The sequence below is a fragment of the Ascaphus truei genome, chromosome 14 (genome assembly GCF_040206685.1).
Source record: "Ascaphus truei isolate aAscTru1 chromosome 14, aAscTru1.hap1, whole genome shotgun sequence".
Taxonomy (NCBI): domain Eukaryota; kingdom Metazoa; phylum Chordata; class Amphibia; order Anura; family Ascaphidae; genus Ascaphus; species Ascaphus truei.
Genome location: NC_134496.1, coordinates 43,036,672 through 43,062,319, shown reverse-complemented (window position 1 = coordinate 43,062,319; position 25,648 = coordinate 43,036,672). Strand labels below are relative to the sequence as shown.

General features: G+C 42.7%; 1 protein-coding gene across 4 annotated transcripts in view; it reads left to right on the top strand.

The window, feature by feature from the left end:
- Positions 1 to 25,371, top strand: part of MECOM (MDS1 and EVI1 complex locus) — a 379,798-nt gene extending 354,427 nt beyond the window's left edge. For all 4 annotated transcript variants that reach the window (XM_075570634.1, XM_075570633.1, XM_075570635.1 and 1 more), the window contains 8 exons: positions 56 to 82; positions 10,393 to 10,559; positions 11,168 to 11,245; positions 17,093 to 17,262; positions 20,145 to 20,289; positions 23,096 to 23,323; positions 23,666 to 23,849; positions 24,675 to 25,371. In XM_075570634.1, the coding sequence (XP_075426749.1) occupies positions 56 to 82; positions 10,393 to 10,559; positions 11,168 to 11,245; positions 17,093 to 17,262; positions 20,145 to 20,289; positions 23,096 to 23,323; positions 23,666 to 23,849; positions 24,675 to 24,809 (1,134 nt within the window). In that variant the 3' untranslated portion in view covers positions 24,810 to 25,371. The remainder of the gene's footprint in view (positions 1 to 55; positions 83 to 10,392; positions 10,560 to 11,167; positions 11,246 to 17,092; positions 17,263 to 20,144; positions 20,290 to 23,095; positions 23,324 to 23,665; positions 23,850 to 24,674) is intronic.
- The last annotated feature ends 277 nt before the right edge of the window (positions 25,372 to 25,648 follow it).

Genomic DNA, 25,648 nt, shown 5'->3' with positions numbered 1-25,648 from the left:
ACAAAAGTTTTATTGCAGAATAATTAATGGCATTTATATTTTGTTTTTCTTCCAGTTCCCAATGCCGGATCAGAGAACCTGGGTACGTTTTAGTCTGTATTTGATAACTTTGTGTGTTATGTATTTGTACGCATTAATTATTAGGGATCGTGTTTAACAGCAACGAATATTGAATTTGTTGCAACAATTTGTCAGTTATTCTTCCAAAATGTGCTACGAATAAGGGAAAAAAGTCCAGTTTCCATATTAAAAGGATATATTTCCCCTTTATATATAACTTCAATGTCTTCTTTATTTTTTCATGCAGTGTGATGAGTTTAACAGTTAATTTTAGGGTAACATTTTAATGGAAAAGTCGAATGAATTATTTTCTAATCCCAGCATCACAAAGGCGATTAATCTTCGTTAGGAATTAGATGACCTTTCTCCTGACTTTCACTGTTTCCAAAACATTGCACTCCTCAACATTTTCAATCATAAATTATTTGTTGAAAAACGTAAAATAAATATGTGTTTGTGAAAAAGTGAAGCCACAAAGACCAGAATGTTGAGATTTCTCCTGCAGATAAAATAAATATAGCACAGCAACTTTTCCCATGGAGGGCTAAAATAATGTCAATTGTTTTATGGCTGAAATATTAACCCTAGAATTGCTGGAACACCGTGCATTGCGTTACAGGCTCCTCCTTCACAGAGAGGGCTGTATTACACAATGTAAGTCTAATACCCAAGGTCATATAACTAGAGAAGGGCGAATCTGCCCAAAATTTGTTTCCTGGATTTTTTTGCGGATTTTCTCCCCAAAATCCGTTTTGCGGCGAAAAATCTGCAAACGGATTTGGTCGGTTTCAATCCACGCGGATTAATCAAAAACCGCGATTGGATCCCACCCGTTGACGGATTTGTGGAATCCAAGCCGTGGATCGCAGAATCTGGGGGAGTGTATGGACAATAATAATAAAACATACCGCAAAACGCGCATCGGCCTTTTTGAGATTGATCCGCTGAAATTCGCGGAACAAAAGAACCGTCCGATCCGCTGCAGATTCATATCCGCCCATAATTTCCCCCATCTTTACATTTAACACGACACAGCTTTGTCACTTATTTCATGCATACAAATATTCAGCAAAATAGTTGATTACCTGGGGATCTCATCATGTGTCCGAAACTGTCTGCATTGCCGCTGATAAAGGGAATGTGTTGTAAGCAGGGGTGGATTTCCCATTGGGCCCGATAGGCCTGGGGCCTAGGGTGGCAACATTTGGGGGCGGCAAAAATGTCCACCCCCCATATACCATTGCCGCACTCTCGGGCCTCCCGGGACTGATGGGAAGGCACTTACATGTGGTGGCCGCCCTCCTTCTCCTCCTGAATGATGCAGCGGAGGTCACCAACGTGACGTCAAACGGCGTCTCGTTGCCATGGCTACGTGACGTTGCGCCGTCAAATGACATCGTTTTACCATGGCAACGTGACACCGTGCAACGTCACGTTGGTGACGTCAGTGGTGTCATTTGACACTGCGATCCGGAAGGAGAAGGAGGGCGGCAGCAAGGAGGAGGCCACCACATGCAAGCGCCTAAGGGCGGCGGATCTGGAAATCCGCAGCTGGTTGTAAATTAATATTATCCCGAATATTTGTATTAACTGGTGTGAGGGGAGAAGAGATGACTTGAAAAGCAGCCACGTTTCTTCATGATTGGACAGAACCAATCTTGGCTCAAAACCCCGCCCCACAGTATTATATATTTATTTATTTGTGCCAACGGGGAGCTACTGGGAAAGTAACCTCAAATATACAACAGTAAACAAAGAAGCCCAATGCACGTCCAATCTGACAAATGATTTGATGTGTATCTATGTATGGGTCATTTAGTTCATGTAAAGAATGTAATCAGGTCACAGAGCAACCCTTTTTGTAGGTTCCCACACCACCAATGTTATACTGCGTTTCCTCTTTGCTTTATGCGGTGGAAGGAATAAGGACACCGTATGCAATTGGTAGTGTAGGAACCTGCTGAAAGGGATTGAGCTTGATGTGGTTGCAGGCTTTACATATTTTGGCCAAATGACCCATACTTATGTGAAGAAAAAACATATAGAAACAAATCAAATAATTTGCTTTATTGGACGTGAATTGGGTTGGGTGACCGTATTCTTCCTGGGAAAAACCAGGACACATGTCGCTCATGCGCGAAAGGAGAGAGCCGAACGCGCATGCGCGAAAGGCGAGAGCCAGACACTCATGCACGAAAGGAGGGAGACGACCGTGCATGCGCGAAAGGAGAGAGCCGAATGCGCATGCGCGAAAGGCGAGAGGCGAGAGGCAAACATGCATGTGCGAAAGGCGAGAGCCGAACACGCACGCGCGAAAGGTGAAAGCCAACCACGCATGCGCGAAAGGTTAGCGCCGACAGCGAATGCGCAAACTGAGCTCACTGGGCGCGCAGGCGCGATCAGAGTTCTCTGGTCGGACCACGCACGCGTGGCTTGTGCTTGACCGCGCTCAGCAATTGCCAACCTCGCGTGCACCAGCCGACAAGCTGTGAGAGAAACAGGACATTTACAGACATTTTCGGAATACCGGGACAGGGGACAAAAAACGGGACTGTCCCAGCTAAACCGGGCAGTGCATCCTAGCAGTGGAGCTTCGAGGTTTAATGTTTCTTCATGAGTAGTATATAAAGTTGTGTTTTATCAGTGACAGTGCTGCCTTGAATGAGAGAGCCCACTGACGTCCCTTTCTCTCCCTGTGACTGGCATCTCAAGCACTGAAATGATACTTGGCTCTTTGAGAGGGCGTGTGGAATTCCATGCACAGCAGAGAAAGAACAGGGCGAGATATGTGGCATGTTTAATAAGTTGCTTAATTAAAAGTGGGATTTCTATAAGGAACCCAGCAGCAGCTGCACAAAATATAGCTGGCGATTCACATTTAAACCCCCCCCCCCCGCACACAATATAATCCTTTCTCTTATACCTAAGTATCCGATGGATAATTGGATAAGTGGATATACATGGATCACCATTATAAATACTAGCATCAGGAACAAATATTATACCGAATACTGAATCTGTGAACTGTTGGTGTTTACACCTATAGCAAATGAATGTATATGATCTCCACATAAATATGTATATTCAAGAAGATGCTAATTTGCCTAAGTGGTTGGAAAAGTATTAGTGGTAAAGCATAGATGATCCCTCCCTGTCTTCGTCATCTTCATGCATATAGTATATTATGGGGTCACATTGTTAGATGGTATTGATTGGAATATATTATTAGCATCATTTGTAACGTAACACCCTTTGGCTTTGAGTTTCTTTGGTTTTAAAATGGTAATTTCCTTTGAGTGTTATAAGCTTTGCAGGAAGTGAGACCCATCCTGGTTCTTAGGCTTAACCTCTTGGCCATGAACCTACACTGATAAATGCTGCCAGACAATTGGAACACTCATATTAGTTGACAAATGGAGCTGTCGCTTTACATTAATTGCATTTAAACAAACTACAGTATTAGCACATTGTGTAGTAGATGGGCATATGCATGACCAATACAGCTCCAAAGAGGCTAGAGATGGGGGGGCAACGCCAATCCTCAAGGGGGGGGGGGGGGGGCAACGCCAATTCTCAAGGGCACCAATAGGTCAGGTTTTCAAGATATCTCTGCTTCAACACAGGTGGCTCAATCCCAGCGTCAGTACAGGTGGCTCCATCAGTCCGTTCTTCAGCATCGGTGGCTCAATAAGTCTTCTGAGCCACCTGTGCTGAAGCAGTGATATCCTGAAAACCTGACCTGCTGGTGGGTCTTGAGGAAGGTTGCCCTTCTCTGGGTTAGAGACTGTTTTTCCATCCTACTGTTAGTAATTGAAAAGACATTCCTAAGTGGGCATAGCCTTAGATAGATATCCAGGCACTAGGCTTCTGTGCCATTTTAAATGTTAATGGGTTATGATTTAAAAATCTATCACAGCTAAAAAAAAGTAAAAGTCAAGTGATTTAATACCACTAGATAATGAAACTGACTAGAATATTAAAAGGGTATAAATAAAAGATATTTATTATCTTTGCTGAGGTACTTATTATTCCTAACTATTATACGTGCTATGATAACCTTTGTGCTTCTCTGTCAGTGCTAATCAGCCCTAAGGCCAAAGGTCATTTTTCATTCTTGAAAATGTATTCCCACCTCCCCCCCTATCGTTAGCCAAATAGCAAAATGATTTCGTACCGCGACAGCCCGACTAGATTAAAAACCGCCGAATTGATAATGCACGGGATAAAAAATTGATTTTTTAATAAATAAAAAAATAGAGCTTTAAAAGCAAAAATAAATAAATGGTAATGCGTGTTCTTTTGTTGGGTGGATAATGACATTTCTCTGCAGGGACAGAATTACCTGCTATCAGGGCAGCAGTAACATTACAAAGCTCTCTGCCCTGTGATCAGTACATGTCAGGATCCGTCATGATGACAAATGTGCTGTCCGCACACATCTGTGCAGAATGTTTTAGCAGCTGAATGATTATGACGCGAGCCCATGCGAGCCTGCAGCCCTGGCTGCGTTCGCTTGTGTCGCATGACAAGTAAATGCATCTTGACTTCCCGGGGAGATTTTTTTTTCTCCTTCTCGCTCCATGTTTGAAAGACACCCAACAAATAGGGATCGGTATCCTGTGCACTGCAATTTGTAGCTACCATTACAAATCGGAGCATGGAACAAGAGGGCAAAGCTGTAGGTTAGAGAAGAGAAGAAAGAAAAAAACACAGAGTCAACAGAAGGGGAATTGTCATTTACAAAAACAAGAGCACAGCGTGTGCTTTGTAACGCAAGCACCATAAGCCGGCCAGACTTAACTCTTTTGCTGCAGTTATGTAAATGTATTCTGCAGCCCATTGGGAACAGAGGGAATCTCACCTTTCCCTCACTACCCCTTTTGTATTTAAGCCCTCTCCTGCCTTAAACCTTTCTCAGTGACTGCCCCACACCTCTGGAATGCCCTTCTCCTCAATAACCGACTAGCACCCTCTCTATCCACGTTTACGACCCACCTTAAAACACACCTGCTTAACGAAGCATATGAGTAGCTCCGTGGCTGATATTTTACGCCTCATACATAAACCGTGGCCCCCTGCAGAGGCACTTAGCAGAACGCCCTCCTACAGTCTTTGTACGTTCTTCCTACCAACCAATTCGATTGTAAGCTCTTCGGAGCAGGGACCTAAACTAAATGGGCACAAGGTGCTCTCTGCTGAAGTAGGGGCAGGAGGAAATAGTTCACTCCTCACAAATCACAGAGTGCACACAAAGGTTGTTTTTTTTAATTCATTTTGTGCTGGTGAGGGGATGTTAGCTGATTTTTATGAATTAATGTAAATATTACTGTGCGCTCATTTGCATGTGTTAGACAGGTTTGCAGCCCTGCCTTTCGCCATTATCACCCACCATACAGTGCTTCCGCTGCAGCAAGGGATTCTGGGAAGTGACCTGCAAATGAGCACACAGTGCCACCTTTTGCTTCAAACCCATATAACATGGTCCCCTAAAGCTTACGCTTGCTGCATTTCACAGCTTTTGAGCCTGGGTTAAGATGCATAGCCAGTAAACCTACCCACAGGCAGCTGTTTCAACCTTAATGGGTCTCATCAGTGTGGGGTTGGTTATACTGACTTTGCAAAATGGAGCAGGGATAGGTTTCACCATACTTAGTTAAGTTATGGTGGGTAACAAAAATGTGACTAAAACCCTCCACAGTAAAGCATATAGCAAATGGAAATATTACTGTATGCTCATTTGCATGTCTTAGACAGGTCTGCAACCCCGCCTTTCACCATTATCACCCAGCATACAGTGCTTCCACTGCAGCAAGGGATTCTGGGAAGTGACATGCAAATGGAAATATTACTGTATGCAAATTTGCATGTCTTAGACAGGTTTGCAGCCCTGTCTTTCATCATTATCATCCAGTATATATATATATATACAGCTAAACCCCGTTATAACGCGGGTCTCGGGGTCCACCCCGAGACCACCGCGTTACTAACGGGGTCGCGAGAAAAAAAAATGGCCGCCGTGCTTTAGCGCATATTCATCCCGCGGGACAGGAGATGGGAGCGGGCATGTCCCTCCGCTCCCCGCTTCCCCCTGTCACCGCGGGACAGGCCGCGGGGCAGGAGATGGGAGCGGGGATGTCCCTCCTGTCCCCGCTTCCCCCTGTCACCGCGGGACAGGCCGCGGGGCAGGAGATGGGAGCGGGGATGTCCCTCCTGTCCCCGCTTCCCCCTGTCACCGTGTGACAGGCCGCGGGGCAGGAGATGGGAGCGGGGATGTCCCTCCTGTCCCCGCTTCCCCCTGTCACCGCGTGACAGCCCGCGGGGCAGGAGATGAGAGCGGGGATGTCCCTCAGGTCGCCGCTTACCTCAGATCCCGCTGCCTGCATGGAGGTGGTAGCGGGGGGTTTCTTCTCCCCACCGCTGTCCCTGGCGCTCCCGCTGCCTGCGCGGGAGGAGGGGGGGGGAGCGGGTGGTGGTGCTGGTCGCGGCCTTTCCTCTGCTCCGACCCCACCCCCCGTCTGTGTAGAGTGAGAGAGTGTGTGTGTGTATGTATATATGGGAGAGAAAGTGTGTGTGTGTATATGGGTGTGTGTATGTGGGTATGAGTGTGTGTAAGTGTCTGAGTGTGTGTGTAAGTGTGTGTAAGTGTGTGTAAGTGTGTGTGAGTGTCTGTGAGTGTCTAAGTGTGTGTAAGTGTGTGTAAGTGTGTGTAAGTGTGTGTAAGTGTGTGTGAGTGTCTGTGAGTGTCTGTGAGTGTGTGTAAGTGTGTGTAAGTGTGTGTAAGTGTGTGTGAGTGTGTGTGAGTGTGTGTGAGTGTGTGTGAGTGTCTGTGAGTGTCTGTGAGTGTCTGTGAGTGTCTGTGAGTGTCTGTGAGTGTCTGTGAGTGTCTGTGAGTGTGTAAGTGTGTGTAAGTGTGTGTGAGTGTCTGTGAGTGTGCGTGAGTGTGCGTAAGTGTGCGTGGGAGTGTGTGTGAGTGTGTGTGCGTGTGCGTAAGTGTGTGTGAGTGTGTGTGAGTGTCTGTAAGTGTGTGTGAGTGTGTGTGCAGTGTGAGCAATGAGGAGTGTGTGTGCAGTGTACAGTGTGTGTGCAGTGTGTCAGTGTGTGCAGTGTGAGCAATGAGCAGTGTGTGTGCAGTGTGTCAGTGTGTGCAGTGTGAGCAATGAGCAGTGTGTGTGCAGTGTGCAGTGTGTGTGCAGTGTGTCAGTGTGTGCAGTGTGAGCAATGAGCAGTGTGTGTGCAGTGTGCAGTGTGTGTGCAGTGTGTCCAATGAGCAGTGTGTGTGCAGTGTGCAGTGTGTGTGCAGTGTGTCCAATGAGCAGTGTGTGTGCAGTGTGCAGTGTGTGTGCAGTGTGTCAGTGTGTGCAGTGTGAGCAATGAGCAGTGTGTGTGCAGTGTGCAGTGTGTGTGCAGTGTGTCAGTGTGAGTAATGAGCAGTGTGTGTGCAGTGTGCAGTGTGTGTGCAGTGTGGCAGTGTGAGCAATGAGCAGTGTGTGTGCAGTGAGTGTGTGCAGTGTGTGCAGTGTGTGCAGTGTGTGCAGTGTGTGCAGTGTGTGCAGTGTGCAAAAAAAAAAATTTAAAAAAAAAAAATTTTTTATAAATTTTTTTTTTTTTTTTTTTTTTAAAACGGGAGCAACGGGAAAACCGCGTTATAACCGAATCGCGGTATAACGAGGCGCGTTATAACAGGGTTTAGCTGTATATATATATATATATATATATATATATATATATATATATATATATATATATATATATAATATTTTTCCCCTGGCATGTGTGTGGTGGCGCTGACTTGATGACGTAACATTTCGCCCGATACTGTTTTACTGGCGCGACATCGAAAAAATATTGCTGGCTTCTAAGTTTCTAACGTTTTTGTCCCTGATCGCGCTATATAGAAGAAAAAATAGAAAATTAAGCACCTCGTTTCCACTATTAAACCATCAATTAATCCGTTAATAAACCAGCGATTCAGATTTTAGTGATTACAAGCAGAAGTAATTGCAACACAATAATAATGAATTGGGGGAAACCTGGCAGCTTGAGTGTTAGATCAATCCTAATTTTCTTTCTCAATGTTGCAAGAAAAGGGGAAACAGAGCATTATGAACTTTTAGTTGATGCTGTTTTTGCATGTATTACATATGTGTACTGTACCGTATTTCCTCTCACATTTTCCTTTAATGGAATTAAATTTAATTCCTTTAATTTTTTTTGCATAAACATTCATTTTTTTTGTGTGTAAAACAATATAAATATAAGGGCGGTGTGTCCTTCCGGGGCCCTTCTCCGTTTTTGAACTCCCCCCCCCCCACAAAATTGGGAGATATATTGAAAATCTATTTAAAAAATAAATGTAACACCGCCCCTCCCCCCCCCCCCCGCCGCCCGGATTCCTAGGACGGTTACATCGGTGTGATATGTAAATGGATACTCTGCATGGGTTACCTTGACTCAGGCGGCTGGCGATGAAGTAGCAAGATTTGTACAATAATGGGCGCCAGGAACATTTATAGTACAACTGTCATTTATTTGTGTTCTCAAACACAGGGGCCGCTCACATAATATAATATAATATATATATATATATATCTACACATTGCACATTGTTTTCATTCAGACATACACAAATACTTTTCTTCCATCAGTGCCCACTCTTAACACTCGATTGGAGGTACCGTGACTTAGTTGCTAAGGTATTTGTGGGACCCGGCCCCCCTTTGTTTCTCCGTAACCGTTTAAGTAGTGATACAACTATTCAGGGCCCCTACAGGAAATCCTGATGGGTCTCCTATTGCTTGACCCAGTACCTTGCTGTCTGTTTTTTGGAACTGCCACTTCCACACAGACTGATGGAGAACGTTAGCGCTGATGCGCGGTTAGAGCTGATAAGCAGGCACCCGGGAGCCCTCTTTCCTGAGGCCCTCTTTCCTGAGGCCCTCTATGGCATGCAGAATTCCTTTTACTAAACTGTACAGGAATCCATTCCGTTGGCAGGGGCTCCTTACTTAAGGGGTACTATCCCTATCTACAACATAATAAACAGGGGGCCTGGTCTATGCCATTACTTTACCAGCATTCTTATCTACTCTCCCCGAGGCTCCGCTCCTCTGTACCTCCGGGAACCTAACCTTTCAGAACATTCTCTCCTCCTTAAATACTGCTGCATGACGTATTGATCCCCATAGCAACCAGGGTGGGGCCCAGCATATACTAATATTACTTGTAACTCTTTAGGAGGGGGGATTACACTAATAAATGTAGAAATAATTCATTCATTTTGACCCATGTAGGGTTTAAACATTCTGAATGGAAACTGTGAACAATTATGTAGTTTCGAAGAAAGCATGAGATAAGTGGTAATTTCCTTCAATGACAAGTAAAGTACATAGATTTGTTTTGCCTACTAACTGTCCATTCTGCAGCAAACATCAATGTTATAAAATACAATTAAAAAGTGATATTTATTCTAATGGCAGCCAACGATAGGTAGTGTGAAAGTAAACCCCACAGCTCTCTCTGCGGGTTATTGTTTTATACGTGAGAGCAGAACATATTTCCGTAATCTCCCTTTCAATGTGGAAACTATCCAAATATAAGATTTTATGAAACAAGGCAGTGCATTTTTGGGTCTTGTTAATGGTATTTTGGGATACATCTGTTATTCAACAGACCACCTGTGTGGAATTAAATGAGCTGGCACCAGAACAGCTGAATAAATGGTACTGAGACATGAGGTATATCTTACTGAGAATGCACAGACATAAAAGAATGAATTAGTGGACAAATGGCCAAACTTAATCAAGTGCCTTATTATCTTTGCAAGTGGTTTAATGGCCTTGTATAAATATCTATTTTACCATTTTTCTGCAGAAGTGGCCTAGATTGTGCCTTGATTTACAGAGCCTACTAGTATGAAAGAGTTGGAAGTGACAAAGTGCTTGTTGTTGTTGTGTTTGTTGTTGTTGTCGTTGAGCTTATTGATGATCGCGCTGTTCTTTTTGTAAGATATATTTGTGTCCTCTTTGACTTTGATGCTGGGAGGATTTGTCTTTCAAAGTTAATTGTACATAACACGCAGGGCCATATCTACTTAGCATATTTACTTTACTGCTCCATAAGAAGCTTCCGAAGGCCAGAAAACACCATACAGCCCATTCACTAGACTTGATTGTAAGGCGTCTTCTGATGGACGAAGGTGTCTTGTGGATTATCACCACTTAGTTCACATGGGCCACTGTACTCTCATGGAATCCGTGTAGAGCGTGGCTCGGAGGGAGTGAATGGGACGAGTATACTAATCAGTAGTGTCTTTTTTCTGCTCATTTCTTTCAGATGTCGGCAATAGAAAACATGGCAGAAAAGTTGGAGAGTTTCAATGCCCTCAAACCCGAGGCCAATGAACTTATACAGTCTGTCCCTTCCATGTTCAATTTCCGAGCTCCTCCCAGTGCCCTTCCAGAAAATCTTCTTCGAAAGGGCAAAGAACGTTACACCTGCAGGTAAGTGACGTTTCCCACCAGCATGTAATCATTCTTTCCAACGTCCGACACGCTCGCCTAAAAATCTGAAGCTATTTATAAAAGGCTCAATCCATCATCAAAGCAGCAGGGCTAGTAAAACATCGAATTTATATATTGTTAAAATGTTTGGCTCAGCTCTTGTTTTTATAACAATGCAATTAAAATAACATAGACTGAATCTAGACATATAATGACGATAGAGGGATTAATATAAGTGCCGTAGGTTCTATGTTCCCAGAATCCTCTGCATTACAGCATACTCATAATGATTTGCTGTATGTACTGTATGAATGCAAAGAAAAGTGTATATTGTCTTCTTTTGAGCACAACTTTGCGTTAAATGTAAGACACAAATGTCTGCAGCTGGTGTAGATTGTTAGCTACAGATATTTATGCCACTTTATCCCTTGGTGAGTTTTTAGCACGGGTAAAAGAGCAAAAAAAAATGATATAAAGAACTTCACAATTTGACTCATCAAATGATAGTATGCAGGCCATGTAACTTCTCCAAATCGCAAGTTGGCGCTTCTGGAGCCAAACTGGAGCAAAACACCTTATTCTAATAGTACTCATTTCTGTTATTATAGATACTGTGGGAAGATTTTTCCAAGATCTGCAAACTTAACTCGACATCTGAGGACCCACACGGGGGAACAGCCCTACAGGTATGAAAGGGTCAATGAAAAACTGAAATGTAAACGGAGAAAATATATATATATATATATTTTTTCTTATCTGTCTTATTCCAGGGGTGGCCAACTGCAGTCCTCAAGGGCCACCAACAGGTCAGGTTTTCAGGATATTCTTGCTTCAGCACAGGATGCTCAAGCTGTGGCTCAGTCGGCAGAGCAGCTGATTGTGCCACCTGTGCTGAAGCAGGGATAACCTGAAGTCCTGACCAGTTGGTGGCCCTTGAGGACTGCAGTTCACCACCCCTGGTCTATACAATCATAACATTTCTATAGAGACGTAATTATTACACAAATGTACTGTAATACCGGTAGTTGTCAGAGAGGCAAACGGCGTCAGGAAAATACCACATATGAATACAATGAAATATCAATTGTACATTTTATTTTGGGCTGTTGCATGCATCGTGTTTCAAGGGAGGAGACCATATAGTCTTTAGATTGAATGTGTGCAGTAAATGAACATATAATGCTAGGTTTTACATGACTTGGCTTCAAATAAAATGGGTGGGATTTCTCCAGGAATTGAAGTGCTGCAGACATTTCCATTTGTGTTGAATACTTTACCATTGTGGCAGAATTTCTACAACAGATGGTATTCCTTTTACTATCCAGATGCAAAGCACCATTGGCTTGCATCCAACCCGCCAAATATGGCTGATCCATTTTCTGAGGATGAAGCCCATCATTGAGATAATGTTTGGAGTTACATAGTTACATAGTTACATGGTAGATGAGGTTGAAAAAAGACGTACGTCCATCAAGTTCAACCTATGCTAAATTTAGACAACAGATACTTTATCCTATATCTATATTTACTTATTGATCCAGAGGAAGGCCAACAAAAACCCCAGTGTTATATCATCCAATGCTATCTCATAAGGGGGGAAATAAATTCCTTCCTGACACAAAGAATTGGCAATCAGATAAATCCCTGGATCAACATCCTTCCCATGTATACTTATTTGGTATATCTCTGTATACCTTTGCTTTCTAAATAGATGTCCAATCTTTTTTTGAACAAATTTACTGTATCTGCCATAACAGTCTCCATGGGTAATGAATTTCACATTGTAACTGCTCTTACTGTAAATAACATTTCATTTGTTGCTGCTGAATCCTCCTTTCCTCCAACCTAAAGGGATGCCACCCGAGTCCTTTGTACTGCCCTTGGGATGAATAGTTCATTTGAAAGCTCTGTGTACTGTCCCCGAATATATTTGTATATAGTTATCATATCCCCTCTTAGATGCCTCTTTTCTAATGTAAATAAATCTAATTTAGCTAGCCTCTCCTCATAAGTTAGATTGTCCATCCCCTTTATTAATTTGGTGGCTCTTCTCGGCACTCTCTCTAGTTCCATAATGTATTTTCTAAGGACTGGTGCCCAAAATTGTACTCCATATTCAAGGTGTGGTCTTACTAATGCTTTGTAAAGGGGCATAATTATGTTTACTTCCCACCCATCCATTGCCCGTTTAATGCAAGATAAGATCTTGTTTGCCTTTGCAGCTGCTGCATGACTTTGGGCAATATTGCTAAGCCTGCTGTCTACAAGCACTCCTAAATCCTTCTCCATCAAGGATTCCCCAAATGTATCCCCATTTAATTTGTAAGTCTCTTGTTTGTTCTTGCATCCCAAATGCACAACCTTACATTTATCTGTATTAAACCTCATCTGCCATTTACCTTCCCAAGTTTCCAATCTCTCCGAGTTAAAGTTAAAGAAGCAATCCAAGCCATTTTTTGTTTTCTTATTTGTTTTTTTTAAGATGGGGTTTAAGCAGGGGGGTCTGTGGAGCTGAAGCTCATTAATTACAACTCTGGGGTCGCCCTGCTTGCCAAGGTACCGAACTCCAAAGGGGGCGCCAGTATTTTCTGCAAGTTTAAAGCTCCCGTGTCATGTGGGCCAATAGGAAGCCAAACCGGATGACATCACTGCTTCCTATTGGCCCGCAGGTTGCGGGAGCTTTAAAAAGTAGCCATTTTGTGAACCCTGGTAGCTGAACGGAGCAGCTACCGGCACCCCCTACGGAGGTAAGTATCTCTTGAAGCAGGGGGTCCCCGGAGATTAAATTAATGGGGTTCAGCCCAAGAGACCTTCCTTCTCCAATCCTATGTAACAAAAGAAAATGGGAAAACTGGCCAGCTTGGAATTGCCTCTTTAAGGGGGGACATGCATGAAAATTATGCAACTTGCTCCATACTAGAGAGCCAATATTTCTATTTGTACTAATTGGTCACGGCAGAAAATGTATGAAACTTGTTAATAATAATAATAAATTAAAACCAGAGACATAACATAAAACACAGACAGGGCTCAGTTTTTAGCACATCTAGTGAGACTCATACACGGTACAGTGCCTAAATATATATGGAATAACTAATAAGTAAATGGTCTTTTAGTTTGACATTTTTGGCCAAAATTGTTGTAAGCCCCTGAGCCAACGCCAAGGCAGACCACATATCAGGGGTCCCTAACGCTAATATAAATTCTTAATAACCTGTTTAATAACAGGAAGAATGATTTATAGTAAATCTGTCAATATTAGCTGTAAAGTTCTGTCTGACTGAAGCTTTTATTAACCTGTACATTACCAGGAAAAGCACTCTGTATTAGAGATGTCTCAGCCAAACTGCAAGCCAAAGTTCTGTCTGACTGAAGCTTTTATTAACCTGTACATTACCAGGAAAAGCACTCTGTATTAGAGATGTCACAGCCAAACTGCAAGCAGGAAGTTCCCCTGAGTGGAAGATGCTATGGAGTGAGCCCATAACCATTTAAATGTGGGAGGGGGTGAGCTTAAATTAAGTAGGAGGTTGCCAACCTCCAATCAGCTATGACTAGCTGGACAAGAATTGTAAAACATACTGGACACCTAACAAGCTCCAATTAAACCCCCAAAATACCCACAACATATATATAAGCATATGAGTGTCAGAAGAGTGCTACTGAGCTGGCAATTGCATTAAAACCAGAGACATAACATAAAACACAGACAGGGCTCAGTTTTTAGCACATCTAGTGAGACTCATACACGGTACAGTGCCTAAATATATATGGAATAACTAATAAGTAAATGGTCTTTTAGTTTGACATTTTTGGCCAAAATTGTTGTAAGCCCCTGAGCCAACGCCAAGGCAGACCACATATCAGGGGTCCCTAACGCTAATATAAATTCTTAATAACCTGTTTAATAACAGGAAGAATGATTTATAGTAAATCTGTCAATATTAGCTGTAAAGTTCTGTCTGACTGAAGCTTTTATTAACCTGTACATTACCAGGAAAAGCACTCTGTATTAGAGATGTCTCAGCCAAACTGCAAGCCAAAGTTCTGTCTGACTGAAGCTTTTATTAACCTGTACATTACCAGGAAAAGCACTCTGTATTAGAGATGTCACAGCCAAACTGCAAGCAGGCAAGTTCCCCTGAGTGGAAGATGCTATGGAGTGAGCCCATAACCATTTAAATGTGGGAGGGGGTGAGCTTAAATTAAGTAGGAGGTTGCCAACCTCCAATCAGCTATGACTAGCTGGACAAGAATTGTAAAACATACTGGACACCTAACAAGCTCCAATTAAACCCCCAAAATACCCACAACATATATATAAGCATATGAGTGTCAGAAGAGTGCTACTGAGCTGGCAATTGCATTAAAACCAGAGACATAACATAAAACACAGACAGGGCTCAGTTTTTAGCACATCTAGTGAGACTCATACACGGTACAGTGCCTAAATATATATGGAATAACTAATAAGTAAATGGTCTTTTAGTTTGACATTTTTGGCCAAAATTGTTGTAAGCCCCTGAGCCAACGCCAAGGCAGACCACATATCAGGGGTCCCTAACGCTAATATAAATTCTTAATAACCTGTTTAATAACAGGAAGAATGATTTATAGTAAATCTGTCAATATTAGCTGTAAAGTTCTGTCTGACTGAAGCTTTTATTAACCTGTACATTACCAGGAAAAGCACTCTGTATTAGAGATGTCTCAGCCAAACTGCAAGCCAAAGTTCTGTCTGACTGAAGCTTTTATTAACCTGTACATTACCATTACTGTCTGCCTTGGCGTTGGCTCAGGGGCTTACAACAATTTTGGCCAAAAATGTCAAACTAAAAGACCATTTACTTATTAGTTATTCCATATATATTTAGGCACTGTACCGTGTATGAGTCTCACTAGATGTGCTAAAAACTGAGCCCTGTCTGTGTTTTATGTTATGTCTCTGGTTTTAATGCAATTGCCAGCTCAGTAGCACTCTTCTGACACTCATATGCTTATATATATGTTGTGGGTATTTTGGGGGTTTAATTGGAGCTTGTTAGGTGTCCAGTATGTTTTATAATAATAATAATAGCATGTTCTTGTATAGTGCTGCTAGTTTTACGTAGCGCTTTACAGATACATTTTGCAGGCACAGGTCCCTGCCCTGTTGTGCTTACACTCTATGTTTTTGGTGCCTGAGGCACAAGGAGAAAAAGTGACTTGCCCAAGGTCACAAGGAGCCGACACTGGGAATTGAACCAGGCTCCGCTGCTTCAAACGCAGTGCCAGTCAGAGTCTCTACTCACTGAGCCGCTCTTTCTCCCTGTAACTCTTGTTTCTTACTTTTAAATCGATTCAAGGTTAAATCCTCTGAAACCAGACATTTAACTGACACAAAGACAGAGGAAAATAACATCAGTTAGACGTGCAAATTTTGATGTCTCATAATAATGGAGACTTACTAGAGTTTTGGTTCTAAACATTTTTCTTTTTTTTTCATTTTGCCGGAGCTGAATTGGTTTTGGTTTAGGAAAAGGAAATAAAGAAAAAAAAGGAAATGATGGTAAAAATGTAGAATAAACAAGAAATATGTGTCCGTTTTGGGGAAATTCTAACTTTTGTGCATAAGTTCACAAGTTTTCCATTCACCGACCCAAACGTTCGCCCAGTTTATTAGAAGGGGGAAATAAAACCACTCTTCCCTGGTTTTGGATTGTATTTCACTCACATTAAAAAAAAAAAAATCAGAGTTTGACTCGGGACATTCAAACAAAAGACCTGATTTCGAAGCCGCAAACCTGCCGTCTCTTTATAATAAAGCCCTATCTCCTCCTCCAACGTCTCCTAAAACACCTCCTCCAAACGCTTACTAGCGCAAGCAGAGCCAAATTGATTCATGTACAGTACAGCATTGGATCCAGTTTAGAGCCTAATACAGGAGTGGTCAACTCCAGTCCAGTCAAAATGACTCCAGGTTTTCAGGATATCTCTGCTTGAGCACAGGTGACTGAGCCACTGATTGAACCAACTGCACCGAACAGGGATATCCTGAATCCCTGACCTGTCGGTAGCTCTTGAGAAGTGGAGTTGGCTATCTCTGGCTTAAAGTTTAAAGCTTTCCATTAATTACTTATTTGAGTGACCGGTTTTAGCAATGAGTAATCCCATATGTGATTGTAACTAGGATGTTGGATTTGGTGAATGACAGCTACTGGGGTCTGATCATGTGACCATGTAAGCCAGTGTTTTTCAACCAGGGTTCCCAGGAGCCCTTGGGTTCCCCGGGCATCCCTAAAGGGTTCCCTGCAATTTTCTGGTCATTTAAAAATTGTATCAAATACAGTAGAATTTACAATGCATCTGATCACAGAGTTGTTATTAGAGACGGTTCGAGGTTCCTCAGAATTTCACTTAGGGTTCCTTAACCAAAAAAAGGTTGGTAACCACTGATATAAGCATTTTTTTTAAATTGGTGAGATATCTTGTCAATCTTTTTTTTTCAGCTTCTTATTAACTAATAACGTATGCGTATATGTCATTGGTTTTAGATGCAAATACTGTGACCGGTCCTTCAGCATCTCTTCCAACCTACAGAGGCATGTCCGAAATATTCACAACAAGGAGAAGCCATTCAAATGTCACTTATGTGACAGGTGTTTTGGTCAACAAACCAACTTGGACAGACATTTGAAAAAACACGAGAATGGGAACTTATCTGGTAAGCACTTGTGTTTAATATTAAGTAGAAATAGCTGTGTTAGTCCAGTTATGTTAGTGCAAAGTAAATGAGCACTTCAGTATTAGGTGATACAGCAGGGCCCCGGGTATACGGCGGGTTCCGTTCCAGGGGCCCGCCATATAGTGAAAATCGCCGGAAAGCGGATCCGGCGATTTTCAGTTCTGTGCATGCTCAGACCGGCGTTTTCGCCGCTCTGCGCATGCGCGGCCTATGGTCTGCGTGCGCAAACTATGGTATGCGCGCAAATTACGGTATGCACACGCAGACTATGGTCTGCGCATGCACGCCGGGCGCAACCGCCCATTCTGCGCATGCGTGACGTACTATCCAACATGGTGGCCCCCTTCTCGGTGCCGCCGTATCGGCGGATCGCCGAAAAGCGAAATGCCGAGAAGCGGGGCCCTGCTGTACCTTTTTAAGTTTGGACTAACTGTAGATATTATAAGACAAGCTTTCTAGAGTCCTCTCTCTTCCTCAGGTCAGCAATACTGGTTTGCACAGATAACACAGATGTAAAAAAAGAAAGACAAGATACAGCCATCAAAGGCAGACGATGCAGAGAAGGAATAAACAGAAAGGGCAATAAATGGATGAAAGGGACAGTGAGACACAGGACCATACATCCATCAGCAGTGTGCATGGGGAGGGGATGCAAGGGGGGAGAGGGGTGAGAGGGGTTTAATTGTAAAATTAGATGGGCTATCTTGTCTTTCTTTCTCCCATCTGTGTTAAACTCATGGAATCTGCAAATCAGTATTGCTGACCTGAGGAAGAGAGGAGAACTTTTGGAAGCTTGTCTTATAATATCTATTGTTAGCCCAAATAAAAAAAAGCTGTGTGTGCTGAGCACGCGCATAGTAAGTGAAACTTCTTTGTGTGTTTTCATAGCTCTAGTACGAGCATGATACTCACGCACTCTTTCTGTGTTAGTCTTAGCCATTTTTATTTTTGAGATTATTTTGAGATAATTGTTTTGAGATTATTTTGAACGTAATTTTATTTCTGCGCATAACTGTGAATTCTGTGTGTGTGTGTGTGTGTGTGAGTGTGAATATATGTGTGTGTGTGTGTGTGTGTGTGTGATAGTGTGTATGCATGTGACTGTTGTGACTGTGTGTGATAGTGAGTGTGTGTGTGTGTGTGTGAGAGAGAGACTGTGTGTGTGTGTGTGTGTGTGTGTGTGTGTGTGTGTGTGTGTGTGTGTGAGACTGTGTGCGTAATAGTGTGTGTGTGTGTGTGTGACAGTGTGTGTGACAGTGTGTGTGTGTGACTGTGTGACTGTGTGTGACACAGGGGGTGTGGGTGGTTGGTCAGCGCTCCGTGTCCTCTTCTCCTCTGGTGCTGCTGCTGCCCATGCGCGACGCGCTGCCAAGCTCCACAGGCCTCTGCGCATGTGCGCCAGAGACCTCTGCTTGTGCACTGGGCTGAGTATTCTTCTGCGCATGAGGATACGGCCGTCTCTGCGCATGTGCACGGTGATGCCTCTGTGCATGCGCGGGATGTGCCGGGTGTCTCGGCGTATGTAGTGGATGCAGCGGGCGACTCTGCGCATGCGCTGCCTCGCAGCAACGGCAGATTGTGCGCATGCTCACACAGATAGCTTCCTGGCTGGTATCGATGGACGCATTTGCGCATAAGGGACCCGGCGGTCACATCTGTGCATGCGCATCCATCCAACTCCCATGTCTGTGCGTGCACGAGCCAACAGTCTCTACTGGCAACAATTACATCACACCAACGGCCTCTTCTGCTGCCATCACTACTGCGCATGCGCGGCATGTCAGCGGGCGTGTGGGGGGAACGGCGGCCATTAGGAGCGGCGCCCGCTGCTATCGCCGCCGCATATGTCAGCGGGTGTGTGGGGGGAGCGGCAGCCGTTAGGAGCAGCGCCGGTGGCTATCGCCGCCACCGCATGTGACAGACAGCGGGCGTGTGGGGGGAGCGGCGGCCATTACGTGACGTCATTTCCGTTTCACATTTTCATCTCCATGAAAGAGTTTTGTTCCATCAAAATTGACTAGGTGCCACTAAAGAAGTTTCACTTCAAAAAGGTATCACCTAATACTGATGTACTCATTTACTGTGTTTAATGTGTAATATCTGCAGGACGCATATAGGAGACTGACCACGGTTTTAGTTATCGATAAAAAGGAGCACTGCCCAAGTTAAAATGTTTGCATGTTGGATTGCATTCTTATGCACAAGAGCGCAATTTTGAAGGTGAATGGATGAAAATTGGGCAGCTGAACTCAAACTACAGTGTAGCTGCATTTAAAGTTGCTTTGCAATCTCCGCACTGCCGCTCCCAAAAAATAAGCTTGGGAATTAAACCCGTTACCTCTGAAATGTGTGTTGCTATGGGGTTGGGGTGTTGTTATATTTATTGTAATGGTTTAGCGGACTGCAGAGAGGAGTCTGTTTCCAGACAATAGGAAGCTTAGTGACACATGGATTTAATCTTTCTCTAACATCGACCATGGACACCTTTTTCTGTAAATCTTCTATTTCCCAAATTTATGTGCAGTTGAAGACAGACAGCAGTCACACAGACAGTTCATATGAATACGCTTACACTAGTGGTGGCCAGCTCCAGTCCTCAACAGGTCAGGTGTTCAGGATATCCCTGCTTCAGCACAGCCTGGGTTAAAGAAGTGCATAGCCAGTGAAACCTACTCACATCTTTGACTGAGCCACTGATTGAGCCACCTGTGCTGAAGCAGGGATATCCTGAAAACCTGACCTGTTGGTAGCCCTTGAGAACTGGAGTTAGCCATCTCTGGCTTACACTCTGTGAATTAGCTGCACACGCAATTGAAGTAAATAAATAAATAACCGAGTTACACTTATTGTTTATGTTATAGGTACTGCAGCATCATCGCCCCATTCAGAGTTAGAAGGCACAGGGGCAATTTTAGATGACAAAGAGGATTCTTATTTCACTGAAATAAGGAATTTCATTGGTAACAGCGGCCATAACAAGCAGTCCCCTTTGAACTCAGAAGACAGGTAAGCCAACAGCACATTGTATATAAAATACCAGTTTAAAAGCTGTGGTATGTATAGTTTATTGTATTTTGAGTTGGGTTTTGAGGATACAGAAAAAAAGAAATAAAGGGAGAGGGAGGGGTACAGAACGAAGAAGTCTCAGGTTAATTAGTTGCATTCAACTACATCTTGTTCCAAAACCGCTATAGTAAAGAAAAAAACCCGCTTGTGAGCACATTCGCACGTCTCAGACAGGTCTGCCACCCTGCTCTTCCCCATTATCTCCTAGCATATAGTGTTTCCACTGCAGCTAGGGATTCTGGGTAATGGCATGCAAATGAGCAGACAGTGTCCCCTTTTGCTTCATGTCCATTTTAACATGGACCCCCTATAAGCTTATGCCTGCCGCATTACACAGCTTTTCAGCACAGCCTGGGTTAGAGAAGTATATAGCCAGTAAACCTGCTCACATATCGCGATACACATTCTTGTCCTAAGGCGCCTTGCTGTAAGACGTTGGTGAGCATGTTTACATAGTGTCCCCTTAGGGTCTCTTAGCCTAGCCGCCGGGTCATACAATAACTTTACACGAGCTTTTGCATGGCCATGAACGTTACATCCGTCTTCTGACAGGGTATATATTTTTTACACTTCAACCTTGAGGTAGAAATATTATAATTTGAAGAACGTCCTTTATATTTTATTTAGAATTACACTTACATTTTGGTGGTACATGATCTTACAGGGCTAGTTTCAAACTCATTCATCTATGTGTGAGACTGTACTTACTCAGTCAGTCTTTGACAAAGCCACTGATTGAGCACCTGTGCTGAAGCAGGGCTATCCTGAAAACCTGACCTGTTGGTAGCTCTTGAGGACTGGAGTTGGCTAGCCCTTTACTAGCTGATTTAAAAAGACGCATGCACCTCTAGTTGTTTTCATCCAGCATCAGGATTGTAAATCGAATAGACGGCAACAAGAAATGAGAAACAATTATTTGTTTTTAATGGAAATGCTTAGGTTTTTGTTAACTATATCATTAACCCCTTCACTGCAAGAAGGGGCCAGCAGCGCTTTGCAATACATGGTCATCTCCACTGGCAACTACAAAGTTAATACATGGCTATGTTGCGTGGCATACGAGTCAATAGAGACAGAAGAGATCGATCGAGGGGACAGGAAGGAAGAAAGGAGATCACCAGTATTAGAAGGCGCAGAAGAGGGGAAGCTGATGGCGGCATTTCAATGAGGGGTTACATCAACTACAGCAGTGGTGCTCCACTCCAGTCTTCAACTGGTCAGGTTTTAAGGATGTCCCAGCTTCAGCACAGGTGGCTCAATCAGTGGCTCAGTCAAATACTTAGTTTCTGGTTGATCCACCTGTGCTGAGGCTGGGATATCCTGAAAACCTGACCTGTTGGGGGGCGAGGGGGGTCTTGAGGACTGCAGTTGAGCACCATCGAACAACCGGGTACTACTGATCAGATTGTGATCAGAAGATCTTGATTGCAGTTTATTGGTTAAACTACTCAATGGATTTTTGTAATTTGACTTTGCCTTTTGATTGGCGATTTACTTCGAACATCTGGCCACAACATGTCCCTAAACAGGAAGTCAGCACAGAGCTGGGTCACCAGGTCATGCAGTGTTTCCTTTCCAAATTTTCTGCATTCTGACGACTCGTGATGGATATTTTATCCTCGGCAAATTACTAAACTGGGAGGCATAATTAACAAATCTGTTTACTTAATCATAAAGCTTTCCTTTCTTTGGGCCCACTCCATGTAACTTTAATTCTTGAGCAATATGATGTAGCATTACTAGCACCATTCTTTGGCAGTGCCGCCTAATTTTAATATGTTTTCAATTCGTCTTGGTGGTCCAAAATATATTATCATTATATTCTGATAAAAAAATAGAGGTGTTCTCTGTGTGATTTTGAGCTCGCTGGTAATTATCCTGTTTTTCTTTCTACTTGAGCTTGTTGGAGTCGATGCTTATTCAGCTTTTCTGCTTTAAATAAATCATTTCCTGACTTTTTTACATGGGTGCCTTTTAATCGTGTTGACTTTTCATGTTTCCTGTGTGGGGGATATAGGGTAAGAAAAAGATTAGCCCCAAATAGCCAACTCTTAATCTACAAAGGAAACCCACTGTCTGGGAAGTGTGATACATGATTTGGAGAATTACTGATTCATTCCTAATGTGGTTACAGATGATTTAGCAAATAGATTATTTCCTGAAACGAAAAAGTCAGTGTGACGCCCCTTCCGCTTTTTGGTTTTGAGAGGTGGAGTGCAGCACTGCTGTGTGATTGGAGCTGGGAGACTTAAAAGCCAGAACATTCTGTCTAGCTATAGACCTGAGGATCCAGTTCCCAATCGACAACAGATACTCTCTTATTTACTGCCATGATTGTTTTATCTAAATGCATACATATTATGTTTACAATATCAGCATAAATGTATTTCTGTGAATTTTAAAAAAATAAGGTATTTTTTTTCTCCAGGCAAGCCATTTTATTTTAGCCATTTCAAACTTTACTGGCACACACTTAAATATTGGTGGATTGGGAAATGGACACAATATATGTCTCTCTTCGCTAAGCTGTTTAATATTGCAGACACTGTTACACGTGTGTGTTACATGCACTGTTGATTACAAGAGCAAATAATATTGCTGAACCAATCAGACCACAATTACACAGTGGTATAAACACCTGCCGCAGGCTCTGTGAGTTGTTGATCTCATGCTACCATTGAATAAGTACATTGGATATTTGGTTTGGTGCCTTTTAATATTTGTTTCTCTACTTGTCCCTTTTTAGAATGAATGGCAGCCATGACAAACTCATGCTCACTGGTCAGAATTCAGATCTGTTGGATGATGATGAGATAGAGGATGAAGTCATCCTCGATGAAGATGACGATGAAAGTGACATTGTAGGAAAAGCAATGAAGGAGCCCAACGCAAGTAGCCTACTTGAAAAAAGTCCTGACCATGAATATGAAGACGCAAGTAAAGTTGAACTGAATTGCAAAGTTTCTCCCAGCAGGTTGGTGTCATCTTCTTTGCTGATCGGGTTTCTTAACATCTGCCACTAGGGCTAGAGCCAAATGTAAAATGTAGAGTAGGAGTGACCAACTCAAATTCGCAAGGGCCACCAGGTTTTAAGGATATCCCTGCTTCAGCACAGGTGGCTCAATCAGTGGCTGTTATCGACTGAGCCACCTGTGCTGAAGCAGAGATATGAAAAATCTGACCTGTTGGTGGCCCTTGAGGACTAGAGCTGGCCACCCCTGCAATACATTAACTTTTCAACGTATAAGAGCCAAACTTGCTTGCTCAAATGTTCTTTGCCCAAGTAAATTTAGTGATACCATATGTTTTTTTGAAGGTATGATGATGAGGATTTCAAGACGGGGCTGTCTGCTCTGGACCACATCCGGCACTTCACAGATAGCCTCAAAATAAGGAAAATGGATGAAAGTCAGTATAACGAGGCAGATCTGTCAACTTTCACTGCTTCGCACTTGCCAGACGACCTAAAGCAACCATTGTATAGAAAATCCAAATCCCAGGTAACAATTCAGATTATAAATCTGTGTTCATTGCATTATTGCACGGTTTCTTTGCCAATACTTTTTATTGAAGGCCTTTTTAATATCAATTACCAGGATTATTTCATAAAATACATGAAGTGAGAACACTTTCTGGAAATTAGTTTGCAACGCGTAGCGCTGATTGACGGCTTTTCCCATTGCAATCGATGTTAATTGTAGACGGATCCATCATTATTTTTTAAATATAAATTTTGTTTTTTACATTAACCAATAAGATGAACAGCGATGCGACAAAAAAAAAAGAAATACAGCTCAACCCCCTTATAACGCTGTGCTTGGGGTCCAAAGAATCGCTTTGCGTTATAAGCGGATCGCGTTAGAAATAATGCACAATTGTATGCTTTGTACAATAAAGTATTTATGAAACCAATAACCGTGTTGTAAAGTATTCCTAAATCTGAAAATTGGGAGCCGCGCTTGCATCGCGTTATAAGCGGATCCGTCGTTGTAACTGAGCGCGTTATAACGGGGTTGAGCTGTGCATTCAAAGAGTCATTATTTTGAGGGGTTTTTTTTAAAAGCTATATTTGGTTAAATCAAAATGATATAGATTATTATTTTTCTTAATGTTGGGATTTTGTATATGGGGAGTGTTAGCACCTACAGTATACTGCTCCTGGATAAAACGAAATTATTTCTCAGCTAGACCAATATGACAACAAAAATGACGCTAAACCCTTATATTGGTCATTCTTTTTTTGTTGTTATATAACATTTTGATCTAAAAAGCGACCTTTCTGAATTCGCCTAACCGTGGTGCATTCTATTTCTTGTGTTGTCTAGGCATATACAATGATGCTGTCTCTGTCTGATCAAGAATCCCTCCACGCCACGTCCCATACCTCGTCCAACATATGGCATAACATGGCAAGAGCAGCTGCCGAATCCACTGCGCTCCACTCCATCAGCCACGTATGACATTGTGAACATGGCACCACAATGGGACCAAGTCCAACCAGTAGCATGGCTCTTTCGTATGTGACTATTTAAAAAAAAAAAAAATAAAGACTGTGGAGCAGGATGCCTTATTACCTGCGGGGTCACTACGCAAAAGTCTGGTGACCTTAAATGGGATAATTTTTAAAGAAAAGAAACTATTTATTCTCATTGTTTTGTTTTGCACAGCGCAGCTGTGGCAGCTGCTGATTTCTGGAGCAACAAGGAGCAAAAAATAAATAAAAGAAACACACAAAAAAAAAGAAACTATGGACTTTGGTGGGCAAAGAGTCTTCCAGTTGAAATTGTGTTGACTTGACACATATACCGAGCACTCAGATGAAATATCAGAATCAATTTTTTGTACACAGTGATTTGCCACAAGTTTGAGAAACCGTTGCTCCCACGTAGGACCTTTCTATAACACCGCTTCATGTATTTAAACACTTTGAAGACTGAAGTAGTTATTTACAAATGTACATTATCACTTAATGTAGAAAAATAACAGGGAATACTTTGTTCTTTCCTTAATTATGTCTTTATGGCTTTGTGAAAAAAAAAAGAAGGAATTATGTGTATATTGTGAATCTTACGATGTTCAGTACTCCAAGAGGTGAAGGCATCAAAGGGCCATTTTCATTAACTGATACCACTAATATGTCTAACAGTTCAATGTTTGCCAAATCAATGTGTTGACATTTTAATTTTAGACAATCATGTCAGTGTTTTGACTTTCCATTTTGTTTGTTCATGTACTTTGTATTTATTTCATCGCGGTGTTGTTGATTTAGAATAACACGGTTCCACTCCTTCACTTGGTT